This window comes from Polypterus senegalus, chromosome 1 (assembly GCF_016835505.1).
Source record: "Polypterus senegalus isolate Bchr_013 chromosome 1, ASM1683550v1, whole genome shotgun sequence".
NCBI classification, from domain to species: domain Eukaryota; kingdom Metazoa; phylum Chordata; class Cladistia; order Polypteriformes; family Polypteridae; genus Polypterus; species Polypterus senegalus.
The window spans coordinates 264,657,093-264,677,317 of NC_053154.1; the positions used below are offsets into that span (position 1 = coordinate 264,657,093).

At 39.5% G+C, this 20,225-nt stretch overlaps 1 protein-coding gene across 4 annotated transcripts in view; it reads right to left on the bottom strand.

The window, feature by feature from the left end:
• Positions 1-20,225, bottom strand: part of lrmda (leucine rich melanocyte differentiation associated) — a 1,142,584-nt gene that overhangs the window by 612,666 nt on the left and 509,693 nt on the right. Inside the window, exon 1 of one of the 4 annotated variants that reach the window (XM_039773275.1) lies at positions 3,034-3,087. The exons of the other annotated variants lie outside the window; for them this stretch is intronic. Within the exon in view, the coding sequence (XP_039629209.1) occupies positions 3,034-3,086 (53 nt within the window). The 5' untranslated portion in view covers position 3,087. Of the gene's footprint in view, positions 1-3,033; positions 3,088-20,225 lie in introns of those variants that run through there. 4 annotated transcript variants of the gene reach the window in all.

Genomic DNA, 20,225 nt, shown 5'->3' on the forward strand with positions numbered 1-20,225 from the left:
TCACTGTGGGGACTGTATTGGACAAGTGATGGGGCAGTGCCTGGTTGTCTCCACACACTGAGGAGAGGCAAGACACATGACAGCCCGCATGGAGTTTGCTAAAAGACACCTGAAGGACTCTGAGATGGTGAGAAATAAGATTCTCTGGTCTGATGAGACCAAGATAGAACTTTTTGGCCTTAATTCTAAGCGGTATGTGTGGAGACAACCAGGCACTGCTCATCACTTGTCCAAAACAGTCTCCACAGTGAAGCATGGCGGTGGCAGCATCATGCTATGGGGGTGTTTTTCAGCTGCAGGGACAGGACGACTGGTTGCAATCGAGGGAAAGATTAATGCGGCCAAGTACAAGGATATCCTGGACAAAAACCTTCTCCAGAGTCCTAAGGACCTCAGACTGGGCCGAAAGTTTACCTTCCAACAAGACAATGACCCTAAGCACACAGCTAAAATAACGAAGGAGTGGCTTCACCACAACTCTGTGACTGTTCTTGAATGGCACAGCCAGAGCCCTGACTTAAACCCAATTGAGCATCTCTGGAGAGACCTAAAAATGGCTGTCCACCAACGTTTACCATCCAACCTGACAGAACTGGAGAGGATCTGCAAGGAGGAATGGCAGAGAATCCCCAAATCCAGGTGTGAAAAGCTTTTTGCATCTTTCCCAAGAAGACTCATGGCTGTATTAGCTCAAAGGGGTGCTTCTACTAAATACTGAGCAAAGGGTCTGAATACTTAGGACCATGTAATATTTCAGTTTTTCTTTTTTCATAAATCTGCAACAATTTTAAAAAATTCTTTTTTTTGTCTGTCAATATGGAGTGCTGTGTGTACATTAATGAGGAAAAACATTAATTTAAATGATTTTAGCAAATGGCCGCAATATAACAAAGAGTGAAAAATTGAAGGGGGTCTGAATACTTTCCGTACCCACTGTATATACTGTCAAGTCACAGATAGTTAGAACCTATCCTGCCAGCACTAGAGGCAACGGATGAAACAACCCTGGACTAGCAAAAGATAAATTGCAGGACCCATAACACCCACAAGCACGAATGTATTCTAAATATGTATAGTGTTCTGAATATACTTTGGAAGTGAAGTATAAAAGATTACATTTTATTAAGTATAGCTGTGTATACATTGATTGATTGAGTTATTCATTCATTAATTCACACAACAACATATAGTACATTGCTTTAGAATGGTGGATATAAATCTCCTCAATCATCTTCTTCTTCTTCTTTTGGCTGCTCCCGTTAGGGGTTGCCACAGTGGATCATCTTCTTCCACATCTTTCTGTCCTCTGCATCTTGTTCTGTTACACCCATCACCTTCATGTCCTCTCTCACCACATCCATAAATCTTTTATTAGGCCTTCCTCTTTTTCTCTTGCCTGGCAGCTCTATCCTTAGCATCCTTCTCCCAATATACTCAGCATCTCTCCTCTGCGCATGTCCAAACCAAAGCAATCTCACCTCTCTGACTTTGTCTCCCAACCATCCAACTTGAGCTGACCCTCTAATGTGCTCATTCCTAATCCTATCCATCCTCAGCACACCCAATGCAAATCTTAGCATCTTTAACTCTGCCACCTCAAATATTCAGAGTCACAAAGAACTGACAGTTTTCCCATAAGCACTGGGTACAAGTCAGGAACTAAACAAAGTGGTTTCAATCACAAATACTATATGCTGTACTCACCTAAATTATACAAAACTAAAATGAATAATACATTAACTTATGACATGCCCTTTTGCATTTATACATTTAACATGCCTTACACCTCTACTTTAGTGTAATATATGACCATCAACCAGGTTAGTAAGATTATACATCAGCCACTGTCACTGTCTTATGAGAATTTTAAAAATACATTAACTTTATCTGGGAGTTCACTAGTATTATTCTTTCAGTTCATATCTTTCACCATGTTACAGTAAAAAGAACTCAAGCCAAAACACGTTTGGTTGATATGCAGCCAAAGCCTACATCTGCATGAATTGGAGTGCACAAATTAATTTTACCTGTAACAGGGACCAGAATTAGCAATTGCTTATGCTATGAATATCATTACATTATGGAAAGTGAAAAACAGAAAGAATGATTACAGTTTGAGAGTGATGATAATGCATACTAATTCTGGACTTTGTTTTACAAGGAGAAATGCACCATTATTATAAAAAAAGTAAAAGTTCAATTTTTCACACAATTGCACATTCAGCACACTGCATATGGAAGGCAAGTCAGAAGCTGGGCCTACTATGCTACAGCAGTTTGTTTTGAGTCATTTTAATTATGTGGATTATAGTAATCCATTTTGGTTTAGTATTATTTTGTAACGGGAATCGTTTAAATAAGGCGGTGGGTGAACGTTCTCATGTACAGTAGCAAACTGAGGTTTTTCATTTGACTTTTTTTTTTTTGCTTTCCTGAGTCATCTGTCTTTGCCCTTGGGCTAAAACCCATAAACACTGCTACCCCCATGTCCTCACAGCTTCCCTGCTCATAATTGTGAGTCCCACTTGAATGTCCCAAAAGTGAAAGATGTGTCTGGTAAGTGAGAGAGGTCAAACATGAGCACAGATATTTATTACATGTACTGCAACCAGATGGAAGCAACTCATCCATCAAAGAAGCTGTCATCCTCATCACAACAGCTTCTCATAAAGAATTCCTGTTTCTTCCTTTTTTTTCTAAATTTTTTTTCAAAGCAATGCCGGCTTTTGTCTTCTAGTTATTACTTACAAAAAAAAAGAACCATTTTTACCCCAATGATGCCCTTGTTTAATGATCTCAACCTATCAGTCTTAAGCTATATTTAAACTTTACTTTTATCAATACTTGTGTGCAAGCTGTGGGAGATATTAAAAGCATACCAGGGCAAGGAAGGGCGTTTCTGACACTTGCTCCCTCATTCATCAGCTTCTCATAGGCCCGTCGGTGACAATGAAAAGATTTCACAATACTGTGCAGCAGAAACTCATTCTCCTTCTCATCCATCATGCTCAACCCAGCAGCAGTTCCACTGACCTAATCTGTAATGCCTCGGTGCTCACTGGAGACTTCTTAAAGGCACCCTTCATTAATGTTAGTTATCCAGACACAAGCCTATGGTAAGCGTAAGGACAAAGCTCTGCAATTCTGTAATGCCAAAGCCTTTCACCCATAGGACAAACCTGAAGTGCTGCTATTTCTGCAGCCAATGCCAGTCACGAGGAAAAAAAAAACAACTGAAACGAAAATGATTGAGCAAATACGTAAAGCAAATAATGTGAAAGCAAAAAACAGTTACCCATAACCCGTAAGAAAAAAGACCCGCTTCTAAAAGTATACAGTGTACTGCAGATTCTAACAATTAAAGCAACAGGAATAAATGAAAAAGGCTTAATTCATACAAAAATGGGGATAAACAATCTCTGTAATGCAATGTAATAAAAACAGGGCAATTAGACATGAGAATGATACAAACATTTGAGTTAAAGATGGAATAAAAGTACAACACGCAGTTATCTTTTATTTAGTTGCTTTGCTTTCAACACATGAAATTAAACTTTTATATTGTTAATACTTTTTTTTTCCTTTAATCTACAGAATAAAAAGCTCCCTTGGTACCAGCAATACCAGTAAACATATTGTTGCAGGCTTGGGTATAACATACCGAGACCTTAAAGGTTTTACTGCCAACACCTCGTTCTCTTTTAAGAGACCACAAGGAAACCCAGAGCCGTGGTGAATGTTAGTTAACACAGCAGTGCATGCAGGGGGAGCACACTGTGACCTGGGCCAAGCTATTAGAGCTGAATATTCCCCAAACCCCACTGCTGTGCATTGGGCCACATTCTCCTTATCTCTAACTGTCCTGCTTGAACATTAGCGCAAGCTGTCTAATTTGACCCAGCTCTTTACTAACTGTCGATCAAGTTAAGTACGAGTGCACTGCACGCTCTCATTATGTTCTTTTTGAGATATCTACTGTAGCTTGTTTGATACATAGAGTATGTGTTGAAATAAAGTGTAACTTAACATACAGAGTGACAGACTTGCAGTTGAACAGTTTAAAGCAAATGTTGATAATGGTTAGCAGATAGAGAGACAGACAGACAGATATGCGCCAGCAGACATCTGTAGGAGATTGATTCAGTAAGCAGGGCGCATCTCTGATTGATTTCTATCAATATTTCCACAACACATATGACATATCACTGTTGCCAATTTTAAATGACACATCTTAAAAGATGTGAATACAATTAAGCGAAGAAAAAAAAAATGCAATGATAAATAAGGTACCATACAATCGGTAAAGCGCTTCATACGGTAGTACACTGACTCCATCTGTACACTCTACATGCCGATTGCATGGGTCACAAACAATCACATTTGTACCGAAGCAATTTAGTGTAACCTGACAGCATATCATTGGACTGAAGGAGGAAAACAGACTTCTTTGAAAGACCAATGAAAGGCCAGAAAAGGCACAGAATTGAAACAGGCCAGCTGCAAACCTATATGTTTTGCTAAATTGTTGATCATGTACACCAGATAAATAAATCTACAGACAAAATAATAATTCTTTACATTTAAGTAGCACTCTTCTTGCTACTCAAAGTGCTTTACTTTACATAGTGAGTGGGGAGCCACTTCAACCTCCACTAATGTGCAGCATCCACCTGGATGATGCGACTGCAGCCATCTTGCATCAGTACGCTCAGCATACATTAGCTGTTAGGTGGTAAGGTGGTGAGAGTTAAACAGGGGATGATTGGGGGGGCAGAATGACTAGGCCATGATTGGCAATGTAACCAGGACCACGGGATAGATAGATAGATATACCCTACTCTTAATGAAGAATGCCTATCGATCTTTTATGACAACAGAGAGTCAGGACCTCAATGTTATGTCTCATCTGAAGGACGGCACAATATGGGGGTCATTGGGATCAAAAAACAGATCACAGGGTAGGTGCCCCCAGCTTGTCTTCCAGAAGTATATATATATATATATATATATATATATATATATATATATATATATATATATATATATATATATATATATATATATATATATATATATATATACACACACACAGTATATTTTTTTTTCTTAGGACTGAAATGCAATCTGATTAATTGGGTGGTAATGCTTGTGGTTGGTCCACCACATCATCTCATTTGCAAGAAGCAGATTACATTGATATGTTATACAGTACCTGCCAAATTATTTGTGTATGTATATATATAAAACTTTCAACAAAATATAAAACATCATTAGTTCTCCATATTTCTTGAAGATACTGTAGACAGACAGACAGACAGACAGATAGATAGATAGATAGATAGATAGATAGATAGATAGATAGATAGATATTTGTGCAGAACCATAAGTGCACTGTTGTGACAGTCTAGGTTGGCTGTAGCTACCCATTACGTTGAAACCCGAGACTGTCGATATCTGTAAACTCAGGTGAGCCAGTATAATGATGACATGTACCGCAGAAGTGGGTGCAGATGCATAGGGTTTTTATTTATGCAGTGTTGTCCAAAGAACAAATAAAGTGCAGTGGATAATCCCATAATCACATGCAAAATGACCCACCCTACACATACACGGTTTTAAAAATGCAAATATATTACTGAATTTTTTTTCATCATTTAAACTTTGTAAAGGTCCCCGCCTTGGATTTGCATTCTTTTCAATCTACAAATGTGAAAACTGCTCACAGTTTCTTGGATGCCTGGTCAATTCCCAGACTAGTCATTGCACTTTATATGTTCCTTCCATGTTTGTGTGGGTTTTCACAGTGTAATCTCATTTCCTTCTACTCTTTAAACACATAAATGTTATTGGAGATCACTTAAAACTCTAAACCTGATGAAAGTCAGTGACTAGTTGGCTTATTTATAATTGTGCTCTGTGCTGCACTGGTATTCCTTCTCAGGGTTGACCGCTCTACAGATCTCTTAGGGAAGGAGAAGTTTCAGAAATGAAAGATGGTTAATGATAATGTATACATTTTATTAGTGTATGTTCTAGAACATGCTTGGTTAAATGGAGGTGCCTGATAGCTGTGGCCAAAGTACTACAGTGCCAGCAAGTATTTTAGGCAGGAATGCTGATTTTTAATCCCACTAGTTGCTTCTCCATTCCTGGCATTTTTTATTGCCATGTGAACAGGGTACAGTGACATTCTTCCTTACATATCTGACCAACATGCAACACACATTTGTTCTGGTGCGACAATCAACAAGTACAACTTGTCAAGCGTACTTTGAGACCTCCTCAGACATGCATATGCCATCACCCACATTTTCTCATATCAGAGTAGTTTAATGCCATTAGTTAACCCAAACTGCACAATTTTGGGATGAAGGAACAAATCTGAGTGTTTTCTGGGTTCAGGTGATCAAAGCACCATACAAAGTATATACAGTGGCTAGAAAGCAATCAGAAATTACCTATACAGTATCTTGATACAGGTGTTTTACTGAATGTGACAATTGAATGACTTTGTCTTTACACTTACAAAATATCACTAGGAGGCCTGTAATAAAGAAATGGTACCTATCATAGAGGAGCTTAAACTTCATTTACAATATTTTAATCATCACATTCATTTTTAGTTGTTTAAAGTAAGGAAGATATACGTCAGGAAAGGTTGTTATACTCACTAATCATGGTGCTGGAGAGTGGCAACACACAAGTAAGAATTTAACTGTACTCAGAGCAAATGACAATGATGACCATATAATCCTATTCGTAGGCACAATTATGTACTATCACTATAAGTAATACAATATTTAAAAAGATAGCTAATTGAGAGTAATGATAACTAGCATGCTTGAGTGACTGTGCATCACATCCTGATTTCCACACTATAAATCAACTCAGGTAGCATAATATGACAAGATTAAACCTCCTCACTCCAGTTCAGGGTTCTAGGGGGCTGAAGCCTATCACAGCAGCAATGGGTATAAGGCAAAAAAGCAGGGCCTACTTAAGCAAACACTTCCTTGTACACAAAGGGATAATTTAGAAAAGCCAATTAACCTCACATACACATCTTTTGGAAAGTAGGAAAGTATCCAGTGAAAAAAAAAAAACAAAAACACATGGGGAGAACATGCAAACTTTACATGGGCAAAAAGCAAGCACAGGATTTCAAGAAAGGATGCTTGACTTGTAAGGTTTCAAACTGCCCCACTGAGTCTACAAGTGTTGTCCTACAATTAAGGAGCTTTGTGCTATTAACTACATACTGTAGACAATGTCTCGGAAAGTACTTGGTTTTTTGGCCTTCTACAGCTGCAAAAACATGCAGGAGTAACAACACTGATGTATTCTGGATCAATGTTTGCAAACCACCAAGTCTGATACCAAAGAAAAAGTGTATTAGCAAAATGGTCAGACAAATAGTTGGTGAAAAACTGGGGAAACAAACATTAAGTCAAGTCTGCACTTTACGTTGTGTGGTTATAGTGTGCCAGTAAATGTCCCTGATTATGTGAAATGATGCATACTGTCAGACATACTGTATGTATAGTTGGCAAGGTAAACGGGCAAATGGAGTTGTATATTTGAACATTTTAGCTAACAGTCAAGCCATGAAGTAGACCAGCTGTGCCCAGAGGAAATGTGAATAACATTGGTCCTTACCATCAGACTGGAGTGGGTGGATTCCAGCTTCTCAAGTTATATCAGGCCACAATCAAAAGGAATTGCTGACCACCACCGGAAGAAAAGTTGTTGATGTATCTATCAATCTAGGAAGGCTACAAAAATTATACCTAATATTTGAGGGCCATGTAAAACTTCTGTTAGAATTCCCCAAATGAAAGAATCAGAAATTCTGCTCTGTATTCAAGGACTCTTGTCAAGAATGTTAGACATCGTCAAATGAGCTGAAGTTGGAACATAGCTGTGTCATGCTGCAAGACGGTAATCTGACACACACACAAAAAGCAAGTTTATCTAAAAGTGGTGGAAATAAAATGCTGCGGTAGGACCTGACACAAGCAGTTCACACTCTAAATCTACTCTTAACTGAAGCAGTTGTACTAGGAGATGTGGCCAGAACATTCTTTCACAGGGCTGTGAGAGACTGATGAATTACAACAGGAAACGTCTGGTTGAAATTAAGTCTGGTAAACCAGTGAAGTAGCTAATTATTGAGTCCAAATGTTTCAGTTACTTTTTTCACATAAGGCAATAGGCATAACTTAGGTGTGTTGAATAAATACATTAAATAAGTAAGAAAACTTGGTGTTATCTGTTTACTCAGGGTCCCTTATCCAAAATTAGACATTGGCTGAAATAGCAAAACACTTTCACCATAAACACAGGCAATAATAAAAAATTTAAGTGAAAGACAAATAACATTTTTTGACACATGGTGGTATGGTGCATAACACGCTGCCTCACAGCTCCAGATTCTCAGGTTAAATCCTAATCCATATACACTACACATAAAAAAACGTTAAGAAATTTGACAAACGAAAGGAGACTATTCAGTCCATCAAGCCCGTTTTTGTTTTTTAAACTAATAGGTAAGCTGTCCCAATATCTCATCCAAATACTTGTTAAAGATTGTCAAGGTTTCTGCTTCAGCTGCATGTTTTGATAGTTTATTGCAGATTTCCACAACTCTTTGAGTAAATAAGTGCTTCCTGGCTTCACTCCTAAATACACTTCCCCTTAATTTCCACTGGAGTGATGTTATTGAAGTCTTTGAGGATACTGAAGACCTGGATTAGGTCTCCTTTGCTCAAGACTGAATGGGTTTGATCCTCTAAGCCTTGCAGAGTAGGACTTGTCCTTAAGTCCTGGGAAGCATTTGGTTTCTATCCTTTGCACAGCTTCAAACTGTGCAATGTCTTTTTTGTAATATGATAACCAGAATTGCACACAATACTCCAGATGTGAAGTCACTAGTGCACTACAAGATCTGAGCATAACATTCGTCGATTTATATTCAATAGTTTTCACAAAATCACTTTATTCTCTTTTTTAATTACTTCTGTCTATGTTGATTTTGCCCATTCTCCTTGTATCTATTATGTTCACTTCTTAGGAATGAACTTTGAAATTACTTGTGCAGCCAAAACTGCCTGTATTCTTCAGGGTTTTCAAAAGGGGTAGTCATTAATCATGCATGAGTTTAAAACACATTAGTTAAAAAAAAAAGGGTAAAACAAATGCAATGACCAAAATTCTCCAGTGCATTTGATCTTTCTTTTGTACAGAGAGCTGAAGTACAGATACTTCTTTCTGAATGTTGCCATGTTTAATTGAGGCAGTTTGTGATGTCCCATGCCCACAGCCTTTGGACTCAACTGCCCATTCCAGGGACATCAGTAGTCATAACCGAGATGGACCAGGGAGCAGACTTTTTGTTCAAAACAAAACCAGAATGTATTACAGTGTTCAATAACTGCAAAACAGTGCATTTCAATAAACAGTTCAATAACTAAACTAAAAATGATGACAGAAAAACAATTTAATACAAGTGTCTGCAGGTGCCCTATTAAATAATTAAATCCAATAAATATTCTTGCAAAACGTATTCCCTCCTTGTGATCCCACACAGCCTGTTGCATCCTGATCTGCCTTGCAGACCTGAACTGCAACCTCAGCTAGTCTCCACCACCCCAATGACCACCATGAACATCAAATGGATGCCACCATGTTGTGGATTCGCCTCTGTTCCTGTGGCCTCTCTCTGTCCCTGTCTGCTCCACTGCTCAGCAGACAAAAACTTCACCATGTAATGGAACCTCCACACAGCCAACAGTCCTGCTCCTTTTTTAAAATTGCTCAACAGAACTGATGCTGCCTGATGTTTGCTCTCCCACTACAGAGTATTTGTAATATCGACATTCAACTTGCGATCACTTTGCTTCCCTCCTTTTCTGTTCGTTTTCATCTCTAGTTTCGTTTTTTCTTCGCCTTTCTTCATACTAACCTGTCCCCATTCAACCTTGCTTGCCTCTCAACTGGTGCTCGGTAATTACCGCGCAGCTAATGATTAAACAGTAATTATTAATTTAAGTCAGCACACATGCTCATGTGTGCATCTCAGACCAGTGCAAGGCAGACTGCCAGGTTGTGCTAAAAATTTGTTAAAATCATCAATAGGTTAAGCCATTAAAAAAAACCCAGGCTTGTCTGACCGCATAATTTGATGACAGCACATGTCACCTGACTTCCACATCACATGACCAGTAATGGCAGATTTGCTATAAACAATATGGTGGTGGCCATAGAAAGCAAAGCAGAAAATGGCAAAAAATTATTAAAATAATTAGAAATAATAATAATGCCAAAAAAAGTGAAAAATGTAAAAATATCCAAAATGAGCTCTTAACAATGTCTGTGTGGGATTTCCCCCCACAATTCCCAAATATGTGCAGATTAGGTTAACTGAGTGAGAGAGTGGGTCCTGGGATGGACTGGCCTATCATGCATCCTTGTGTTCAATGACGTCCAAGATGTAACTCGTCTCCCTGTGACCCTGACCTGGACAAGTAAATTGTTAAAAGAAAATTCCTAAATCCATTGGCAACACTTCATTTCAGTACAAAGAGGAAAATATGCTTTATAATCCTGTCTTCCTCATTTATCCAATGAAATATATATTTGGCATTTCCTCTGCAGGCATATTTTTGTGTCAGTCAAAGGCTCACGTGTTTCTTGTTACATTTTAAGACTTTCCACTTCTGCCATTGACACTTAACGTTCAGACCCTATGAATATGTTTCATACGCGCTTATTTTCTAATGAATGCAAACACCTCCTCATTACAGAGAGAGCTTTTATTTTCCTGCTCTTTCAAGGTGACAGTGCATGGTAATACGCACCTGTAATCAAGAAAATTGGAAAAAGAAGTGGTAGACTAGCCACATGCTGTCCTCCCACAGAGGACTCAAAGCTACGATTTAAAATTTCGCAGACCTCTTGTGTAAAACTGTTAAAATAAAGTGAAGGAATACCCCTTTAAATTGAGATGCTATTGTTTTTTATCTTCAGAGCTGCACCACTCCGGCCATTGGCTCTAAACTTAGCTTTACTACAATATGTATATTCAGATCCTTGAATGAGTCCCGTTCTATTTTAACAATATTGGTTTCATAAAGCGCTTTGTGATTGAGCTCACTGTCAAAGGCTACACACCACTCAAAATACAGATTGACAGACTACATACAAAACTGCCAAAAAAGAGAACTTTGCACCATCAAAAATAAAATTTTGGGAGCAGTTCTGAGGTATAAAGTTGGGCAGTCAGTTCATTTGTAAATAGATTTCTATGCCCAACCTTTGTTCATACAATATAAAAAAAACTACTTTTTTTTAATTCATCTGTAGTGTACGTTTAATGTTTTGCAGAGCTGACACATAAAAGCGCAAGGTGCAGGCTTCAAAAGCCTTCTTTTTAACATCTGTATGCTAGGAACAGGTTTTCTTTTTTGTTGTTATTAGCATACGATCCATCAAATTTGACATTGCAGCAACATTTTTTTTTCTCCGGGCTTTTCAACAGAATGGCAAATTACCACAGACTCTTTGTCATTCAACTCTTACAGAACTTGAAGAAAGCCCAGCACATACCCAAAAGCCCACTGCTGCACCTGTGCAGACCCCTCCCTCTCACACGACTAAGGCGGCACACAAAATATCCCGTTGGTTTTCGTTTGAAGAAAAATGAAAAGACTGGAAAACAATGCAATCTGTCAGCAAAAAAAACATCAACTAAAATACATCAGCCCGTCAGTGGTATCTCAGTCATGTGCAAACCTGCAACCGCTACAGTTGTAAAGAGGACTGTGGAGGCTATGAAGCCGTTGCATGATCAGTGTGGCATAATGAAGTGACCACTCTCTCTTTATGGACTGCAGAAAGATATTCTTTTACAAGGCACTATTATAGCAAGGGGGGAAGCACGGTGGCGCAGTGGTAGTGCTGCTGCCTCGCAGTTAGGAGACCTGGGTTCGCTTCCCGGGTCCTCTCTGTGTGGAGTTTACATGTTCTCCCCGTGTCTGTGTGGGTTTCCTCCGGGTGCTCCAGTTTCCTCCCACGGTCCAAAGACATGCCGGTTAGGTGGATTGACGATTCTAAATTGGCTCTAGTGTGTGCTTGGTGTGTGGGTGTGTTTGTGTGTGTCCTGCGGTGGGTTGGCACCCTGCCCGGGATTGGTTTCTGCCTTGTGCCCTGTGTTGGCGGGGATTGGCTCCAGCAGACCCCCATGACCCTGTGTTCGGATTCAGCGGGTTGGAAAATGGATGGATGGATGGATATTATAGCAAGGTTGCTTTCAGAATGTCTGAAGAAGTAGGCTAGAAGCAAGAAGAATGGTATTTCACTTCTTTTAAAGGTAAATGCTTCAGGTTTTAAGCTAATGTGATAAAACACATTTATCTTGTTAGTAAAAATTTTGATCAGTTAAAACAGTTCCGGGAGTAATTACTATTTGAATAATATTTGGAAGACACATTTAAGTTAAATAAGATCACAGGCACTTGTTCGGCTGAGGGAGTATAGACTCAAAATGATGCTTTGTAAAAGACATGAAAGTTTCCTTTTGTAATAGCAACAGTACGTCTGTACATTCAAACATCCCAAGCCTTTTCCTTTCTTTCATTGCCATAGTCAAAATGACAAATAATCATTTGAAAAGAAAGGGTTTGCTTTGACCACCAACTAGCCCTACCATATGCCTACCATAATTAAGTGCTGCCATTGGGCAATTCAATTCAATTCAAATCCAAGCTCAGCAAAGCAGTAGGCACATTGTACTGTAGGTAATGCACACAATTGCAGTTGATCCCTTTATCTACTGTATTATATAATAAAACGCTAAGGTCTGTGAATGTGTCCGGTTCCTCCAAGTAATATGATTGGTCAGTTCAGCTTTGGTGTGATTAGTCAGCTTTGGTGACACAACAGAAAAAAGAGAAGTGCGAGGGTGAGACACAGGCATAGGAGCAATGCTAAAAGTCGCTTTGTGACACCCTGTGTAATGGGAAGGATGGCACCAGAGTAGACGCTGGGTGTCTTGTAGTTTGAGACCAATCAGGATCAGAATAGAGAGGGTGTAAAGTCAGGAAGACACAGACACAAAAAGATGGTTTTGTAAAAGCCAAAGTGTTTTTTTTAACAGGTGCACAGAAAAGCAGTACTAGCAAGGATTTGTTTACACAGTCCTCAATGCCTGCATGAGTAATGACACTTTATTTTTATATTTTTGCGCAAACTGTTTTGCTTCGAATTTTCACTAAACATTTTTAAAATGAACTATATTGGACTGAGAAACTTCTTTTGTTACATGTTTGACTCATGCTGGATCCTACCTTGCCAACAGCTTGCTTTTGGGAAATCAAATAAAAAATCAAATAAAAAAAAGCAATCGGGAAGATTCTATACAAAAACAAAGTTCTTCCAATGATCCCCACAAACATATACAAAGAGAAAAATCAGTCTGTATACAAAAAATAAATGACAAAAATTGCACCACAACCCAAATCATATAAATATCTCCATATACTATAACAAAGAGATACTTATATCTCTATGTAGAAAATTCAGGCAGAAGCCACTATGCTTGATGTACTATTAAGATTTGCTACACCAAACTCACTCCCCACCGAGACGAGTCAAAAGACGACTCCTACAAGCATTAAGTGCCTTTTATACAAAACTTCCAACCAATCCTGGGTCACGCTGCTCCCTTCCTCCAATCGTGGCTGACGTGGGCAGGTCCTGCATATGTTCTAAACCCGAGCCCTGCAAGGCCTGTAATAAATTGCATGGTGGCCTCCCATGCGAGCACAAGTGAACCCATGACGTGCTTTTATACAAGCCGATACATTTTCCAGATTTGCTATAGTAAGTTGCGTTCTCTGCGGTGGGTTGGCACCCTGCCCAGGATTGGTTCCTGCCTTGTGCCCTGTGTTGGCTGGGATTGGCTCCAGCAGACCCCCGTGACCCTGTGTTCGGATTCAGCGGGTTGGATAATGGATGGATGGAAGTTGCCTTCTCGGAACTAAGGCATGCATTAAACCTAACGCTCCATGCTTCTTACTTTGCAGTGTTAAACAGCTATGGAGACACTCGCATTTTGACCGGGCACCAGTGAAGTCCAGTAGGCCTTTATGAATAAGCATCTACTCAGCTGTTGGCATTACACAACATGGTCCTGTCAGATCAAGAGTTAAAATATTCGCAGAAGCATATGTTTACAGTTTGACTGTTTGAAAAGGTAAGTGCCTTTATTATTCCCAATTTCTAAGTTTAAAGCTTTTAATATTAGTCTTGGAATATTTTCTTACAGTTTGGTAATGCCTGGCAGGCACATTACCACACGCCTTCAGTGGGGAGTATAAAAGTGGACAGGAGGTGATCAAGGCACCCCAGAATGAGAGAATGCTTTACAGGAATGCATTTGAGACAGGAAGCACCTGACAAGAGTGGTTCAGACACACAAGGATACTGAGGAAAGGCACTGAAGGTACAGGTAGGGGAAAAGTATTTATTTTTAACATGTTTTCTATTACCTCTCTTTGACAAGTCACATGATTACTAAAAGATAAAAGCTGAACTAAAAGACAAATCACATTCCAACAGTGTTGAACAGAGAATCTCCCAATTGAGCCTAAAACACTTTTTTTGAAATTCTCAAAGGCATGCAAAAAGTGAATCTGATGAAATAAAAGAGTGCAACAGGCACTCTAAAAAAGCAATAGGAGCTAGAAGTCCATTCAACGTGCAAACAAAGAAGAATGTTTTAACAGAAATATCAGTGGGAGCTATGACACACTATTTTGCCATGTCGCTGAATCAGATAGCCAGTCATCCCTTAAGAATCAACTAGATGAATTTCTGGAAACTACTGCTCCATTACCTTTAAGAAAGATTATGGCAATTCTCTCTTCAATGATCGCCCTGCGCTAATTGTTGACAGATTACAACAGGTTTGAATTTCTGTTCCTGAGTTGGGGCCTCAAGTTACTTGGCTTACAGTGAATTTCTATCCAAAAGAGAATCATATTCAAAATTCTACAAACAAGAAATATAGTACAACCATCTAGAAGACTCTTTTGGCACACAACAATATCAACAAAAATGTTCTGACTTCACCTGAAATATCACCATTCTCTTTGATGTCATGTCCTTGTGTTTCCCTTATATATATTTGTCTTGTACAGCCTGTTATTTCTTTTCAATTAGTGCGATAAGCACATGCATGACAATTGAAAAACTGGTGAGAAATTAATATCCAAAAAATTTCATTTTTGTTTACAGGTTTGGAGAGAATATGTACCTAGTGTGGAGCTCGGCCCAGACACAGACAGGCGGACACCGATGGTTCAAACACCCACACACATTTATTATAGAAATTATATACAGTGAAGCACACAACCCCTAAACTCCCCCAAAGTCCAGGCCTTCCTCACACTGCCTCTCTTCAGGCCGCCACCTTTCCACTCCTCCCGAGCTCCATCCTTCTCCACTACCGACTCAAGCCACTGAACAAAGGGAGGCAGCCCCTTTTATAGTCACCCAGATGTGCTCCAGGTGCCTCCCAATAATCTTCCTCTGGCACTCCCCAGTGAGGCGGAAGTACCAGCTGCACACCCGGAAGCACTCTGGGTGTCCCTGGTCGTGTTCCCGCCAGCACTTCCGGGTGTGGCGGAAGTGCTGAGAACCAGGGCTTTCCAGGCATTGGGGCGCCCCCCGGCGGTGACCACGGGCCCTTATAGGGTTGAGATTCCAAGCTCAGCTCCTGTAGTCCCCAAAGCCACCAGGGCGGTCGCCCCCTCACAGTCTGGAGGAGGCGTAATCCCTCCTCCGGTCCTTCCGGGCATCCCTGCTGCACACTAGAAAGGTAGGCAAAGGTCTGACCCAGAAGCACAAAAATCGAGCTTAACAAAGTCAAAGTCTAGATTAACATAACTGGTCTAAAACACTGAGTATAGTGGTGCAGTGCAAGCATGTGGTGCAAATGATCTTTACATGATGGCAACCAGCATAGTAACTTACAATAACATGGCCATGGTGCCACGGTGGGTGAGATGATGGGTCAACATAGGGGAAACACACATCATTTCTTCTTGTCCCTTAAAAATGCAAAAAAAAAGCATGCCACACCATACAGGGTTAATTTTTGCATTTTCTTTCCTCCGATTTATTTTCTGCTGCTAGTCCATGTAAAGGATAATTCACATAATTTCATTTCTGCAAGTTGTAGTCCCAAAGCACTTTGTTTTTAATTATAATGCCACTGTTAAAGTACAACGTGTCTATTATTTTGAAAACTTTCAATAATTTTACACCGTAATTTAGTCTCTGTCAAGAAATGTTTTGATATTACCAGTAGTACATTCACTCTGAGTGGCACTGTACGAGGCAAGCGGTCATTTGAAAATCTTTCACTATATCATACAGGTGAACGATACAACACACACGACAGAAACAATATCTCATCTGCAAGCAACGGGTGGCGATTTCACACTCTTAGTAATCAAACTGTCACAATATTTATGGTTGGCTGTATTTTTATATGAAATCATATGTGTGACATTTCAGAAACTGTCACAAAAAATATTTGAAAAAAAAAATCTATTAATTATTCTAGTAATTATTCTGTATAAGGAACACTCAAGTGTTATGTATCAATCAAAAAGTCCCGACCAATCGATTTCAACCAATGTAATGAACCCCTCCAACCAACTGAGCAAACAAGAGCTAAAGGCTAAAAGCTGGAAACAGTGTTACAGTGCTCTTCTGATTTTTCATGTGCTCTCGCATACTACTTCACACAACAACAGTAAATATCTACAAGTGACACATTGGTACTTACAGTAGACTCTCCTGATCAAAACAAATCAAAGCGCATTATTGTCCGATGCATCAATCATGAGATATCCTCCAAATTAGAGGAGTCGCAAGACGACTTTTGGCAAGTACCACTTCATATTTCCGGGTCATTAGCTTTGACTCACTAGGTCAAACACTCCCAAACTTTATAACGCTGGATGGCGTCAACTATGAATAACGTAAATGACGTAAATAGTTTGGGTGATGGGGTTCAGAGTTTTTATATGACTCACTGTTTTATGAGCAATAAAACTGTTCTGAACTTGGACTCCCATTTGGAGACGTTCTGAATAGGGGAGGGAAGACCAATGATGCCAAAAGTTGTAATTATTTCTTTTTGTTATCAACATGAAATATTAGACAGGTGCAGTTGACTTGTCTGAGAACACCTCACAGGTGATGAAACTGCCTTGACATTACTAGTACATGAGATATACTGTACCAGAAAACAAAAATTTGAAAATATTACTGTGAGCACTTGTTTTTTTTCCCACAAGCACAGATTCTATCACATTAGAGAAGTTATTTGTTAGGTTTTAGGGACAAATTGACTGTCCTGTCTTTATTTGTTGAATAATAAGCCTTTATTTTGGGGTACCCCCCTCCCTCAGGTAGAGATTGCTGACAAATTGCCCCCTGAGTGTAAGGGGATTCATGTATGTGTGTAAATTTATTAGAATCACTAAAAATCATCTTGCTCAGTTTTGGATGGGCTTCCTCTTCCCACACACTTTTCGAATTTGTTTTATTAAACACAAAATGCGTGTCTGACTCCCACAGCTGATTACCACAGCATACCAAAAGGGGCCGCTCTACAGAACCCTACATTGATGCACACATACAGAAACAGTTACTGTTGTTCCTTTTAAACACTTCTTGGCTGCAATAGCAAAAGAGCAAAAAGATCAAAATTTACAATACAAATAGCAAACTGGGGAAGGCAAAGGTAAGTTTCAACTTGATATGGCGACTTTGCACACAGAGCACTGATGATTGAGATCATTTGCTGAAGCTCCTCTCACTTCGGTGGAAAAATCACACAGCCACTCTCATTACGAGAGTCATGGAAGTGATTATTTGCATGTAGTGTCTACTTCAAGATGAATGACAGGAGATTAGTGACCATTTTATACATCTGGACAGACAGGAAAAGTTCAAAACAAGAATGATGGCTGTATAACAGCTGTCACTTGGAAAATAAATTGAAAGGAAGAAGCAGCATGCTGATCTGAAAATTAACTCTTAACATTCACCGTTTTAATTTAGATGCTATGTCATAGAAGTTAATTTATTAGTTTATTTATTGTTACACCAGGCAGGCTCAGTGGCACGTTAGTGCACTTTACAAGGCAAAGTGAACGCTATAAAGTACATTATAAATTTAACTTTATATACGACCTACAAACAGTAGGTTTTATAAAGTATCTAAATTAACATTTTTTACTTTAGTGTATGGTTTGAGCCTTCCCATACAAATATAATAAATAAAACAAAAAATATTTTGTCTAGGCATGAAGGAGACGGAGGTTTTAAGGAAAGGTACAACTTATCATGTTTAGCACATGCAAGAATTTCACTGTACTTTGTATACATAATAATAATTCTACAAAGCTATAAAATGGTAGACTGAGGGCCAACACGCTTTATGTTGACAATTAGACAATAGAGCTTCGATTGCCTTAAATCAATACATATCTGCAGAAAAACCAAGCTGAAGGTCTTGTTCTCTGCTTGTTTTTTATTTACTGATTATTTGGCATATTATATTCATGTTTTTTTACTAGCAATGCTACCCGTCTAATGCGGTGGGCTGACACCCTGCCCGGGGTTTATTCCCTGCCTTGTGCCCTGTGTTGGCTTGGATTGGCTCCAGCAGACCCCCGTGACCCGTAGTTAAGATATAGAGGGTTGGGTAATGGATGGATGGATGGGCTACCCGTCTAAGATGGGTTGAAATCTAAGTATTAGACATAGTGTTCAATTTTGCAGTGCACCTCCTATTACAAAACATCTTACAATGCATGTAGAAATAAAATGCATTGCACTTCTCATTCCAAAATATGGTGCATCACAAACATTTGCAGTAATAAAGTGCACTAAAGCAAATGCTAGTAATGTGCCATCTGTTGTAATGACACATGCAATGGATATGTCAATGTTACATGCCACTTGGTATTGGATTAGTAAAACCAGAGTTATTGTGATGCAGCATCTGTTGGAATGGAAAATGGAAGGCATTTTATTATTACAAATGTTTTTGATGCGCCATCTGTTGGAATGACAGAAATATAGCAACAGGAGAGAAACATAGACACTCTTTGTTTTGTTAAGGTGGATTATAACGCTGAAAGTTTCTTTCCAAACACATTAAATGCAAATTATTTAAAGTATATTCTAGTGCATATAATATATAGCACGTTATATTAATTTTATATACAATGATATTTGACATTATTTTAAATTACACAGATTAAGCAAGCTTGAGAATGCACAGATGGATTAAACAACATAGCTTTCTGACAAATTTGCTCTCCAACTACTAGATAACTTCTAATCTACAGTATTTTCAGTTGCTTTGTCTGTTATTCTGTAAACCACTGAGAGGAAGGAGGATCCATAAAGACAGACTCGTTTCCTAAGAGCTAGTCTGTCATAATCCAACTGCTATCAACAGAGCATTTGCTACATTTGGTTTTGTCCAACAGAACCAGATCTTTTAAGGCTGAGCCACCCAGAAAACTAAAGCTCTTTCATATATCTCTTGTGACGGGCAGCCGGGTCCCATGCCCAGCTGGGATGCCCCTTCTACATATGTTCCGGGGGAGCAACCATGGGCTTCTCAGTACCTCCCCCGGGACACTTGGTGGAAGCCTCCCTGGCTAACGAGGGTGCCTCAGTTTCCCGCAGGGCTCTATGCGAGATGGAGTTCTCCACGGCCCTGTTGGGATCTGGGGTGGCCGCCAGGGGATGCGGCATGGGTCCCAGAGCTGGCCTGGATTACTCTACAGCCCCACCCGGAAGTGCAATTAGGAACAGGTGATCAAGCACCTGGAGCACTTCCGGGTGGACTATAAAAAGGCCCAGCAACCACCACTCAGGGCCAGAATCGGGAGGAAGAGGATGAGGTTGCCAAGGAGGAATAGTGGTGCCAAGCGCGAGTGTATTTGTGGTTTGATAAAGTGCTTTGGGGACTGTGTATTGCCTGTGGGGTTCACGGGGAAGACGTGCCCCACAGGTGAAGAAAAATAAAAGTCTTGTGTGTTTTACACGTGTCTCTGAGTGAGTCTGTCGGGTGCTATATAGCGTTAATTTCACACTCTATATACAGTGCATCAGGAAAGTATTCACAGTGCAAC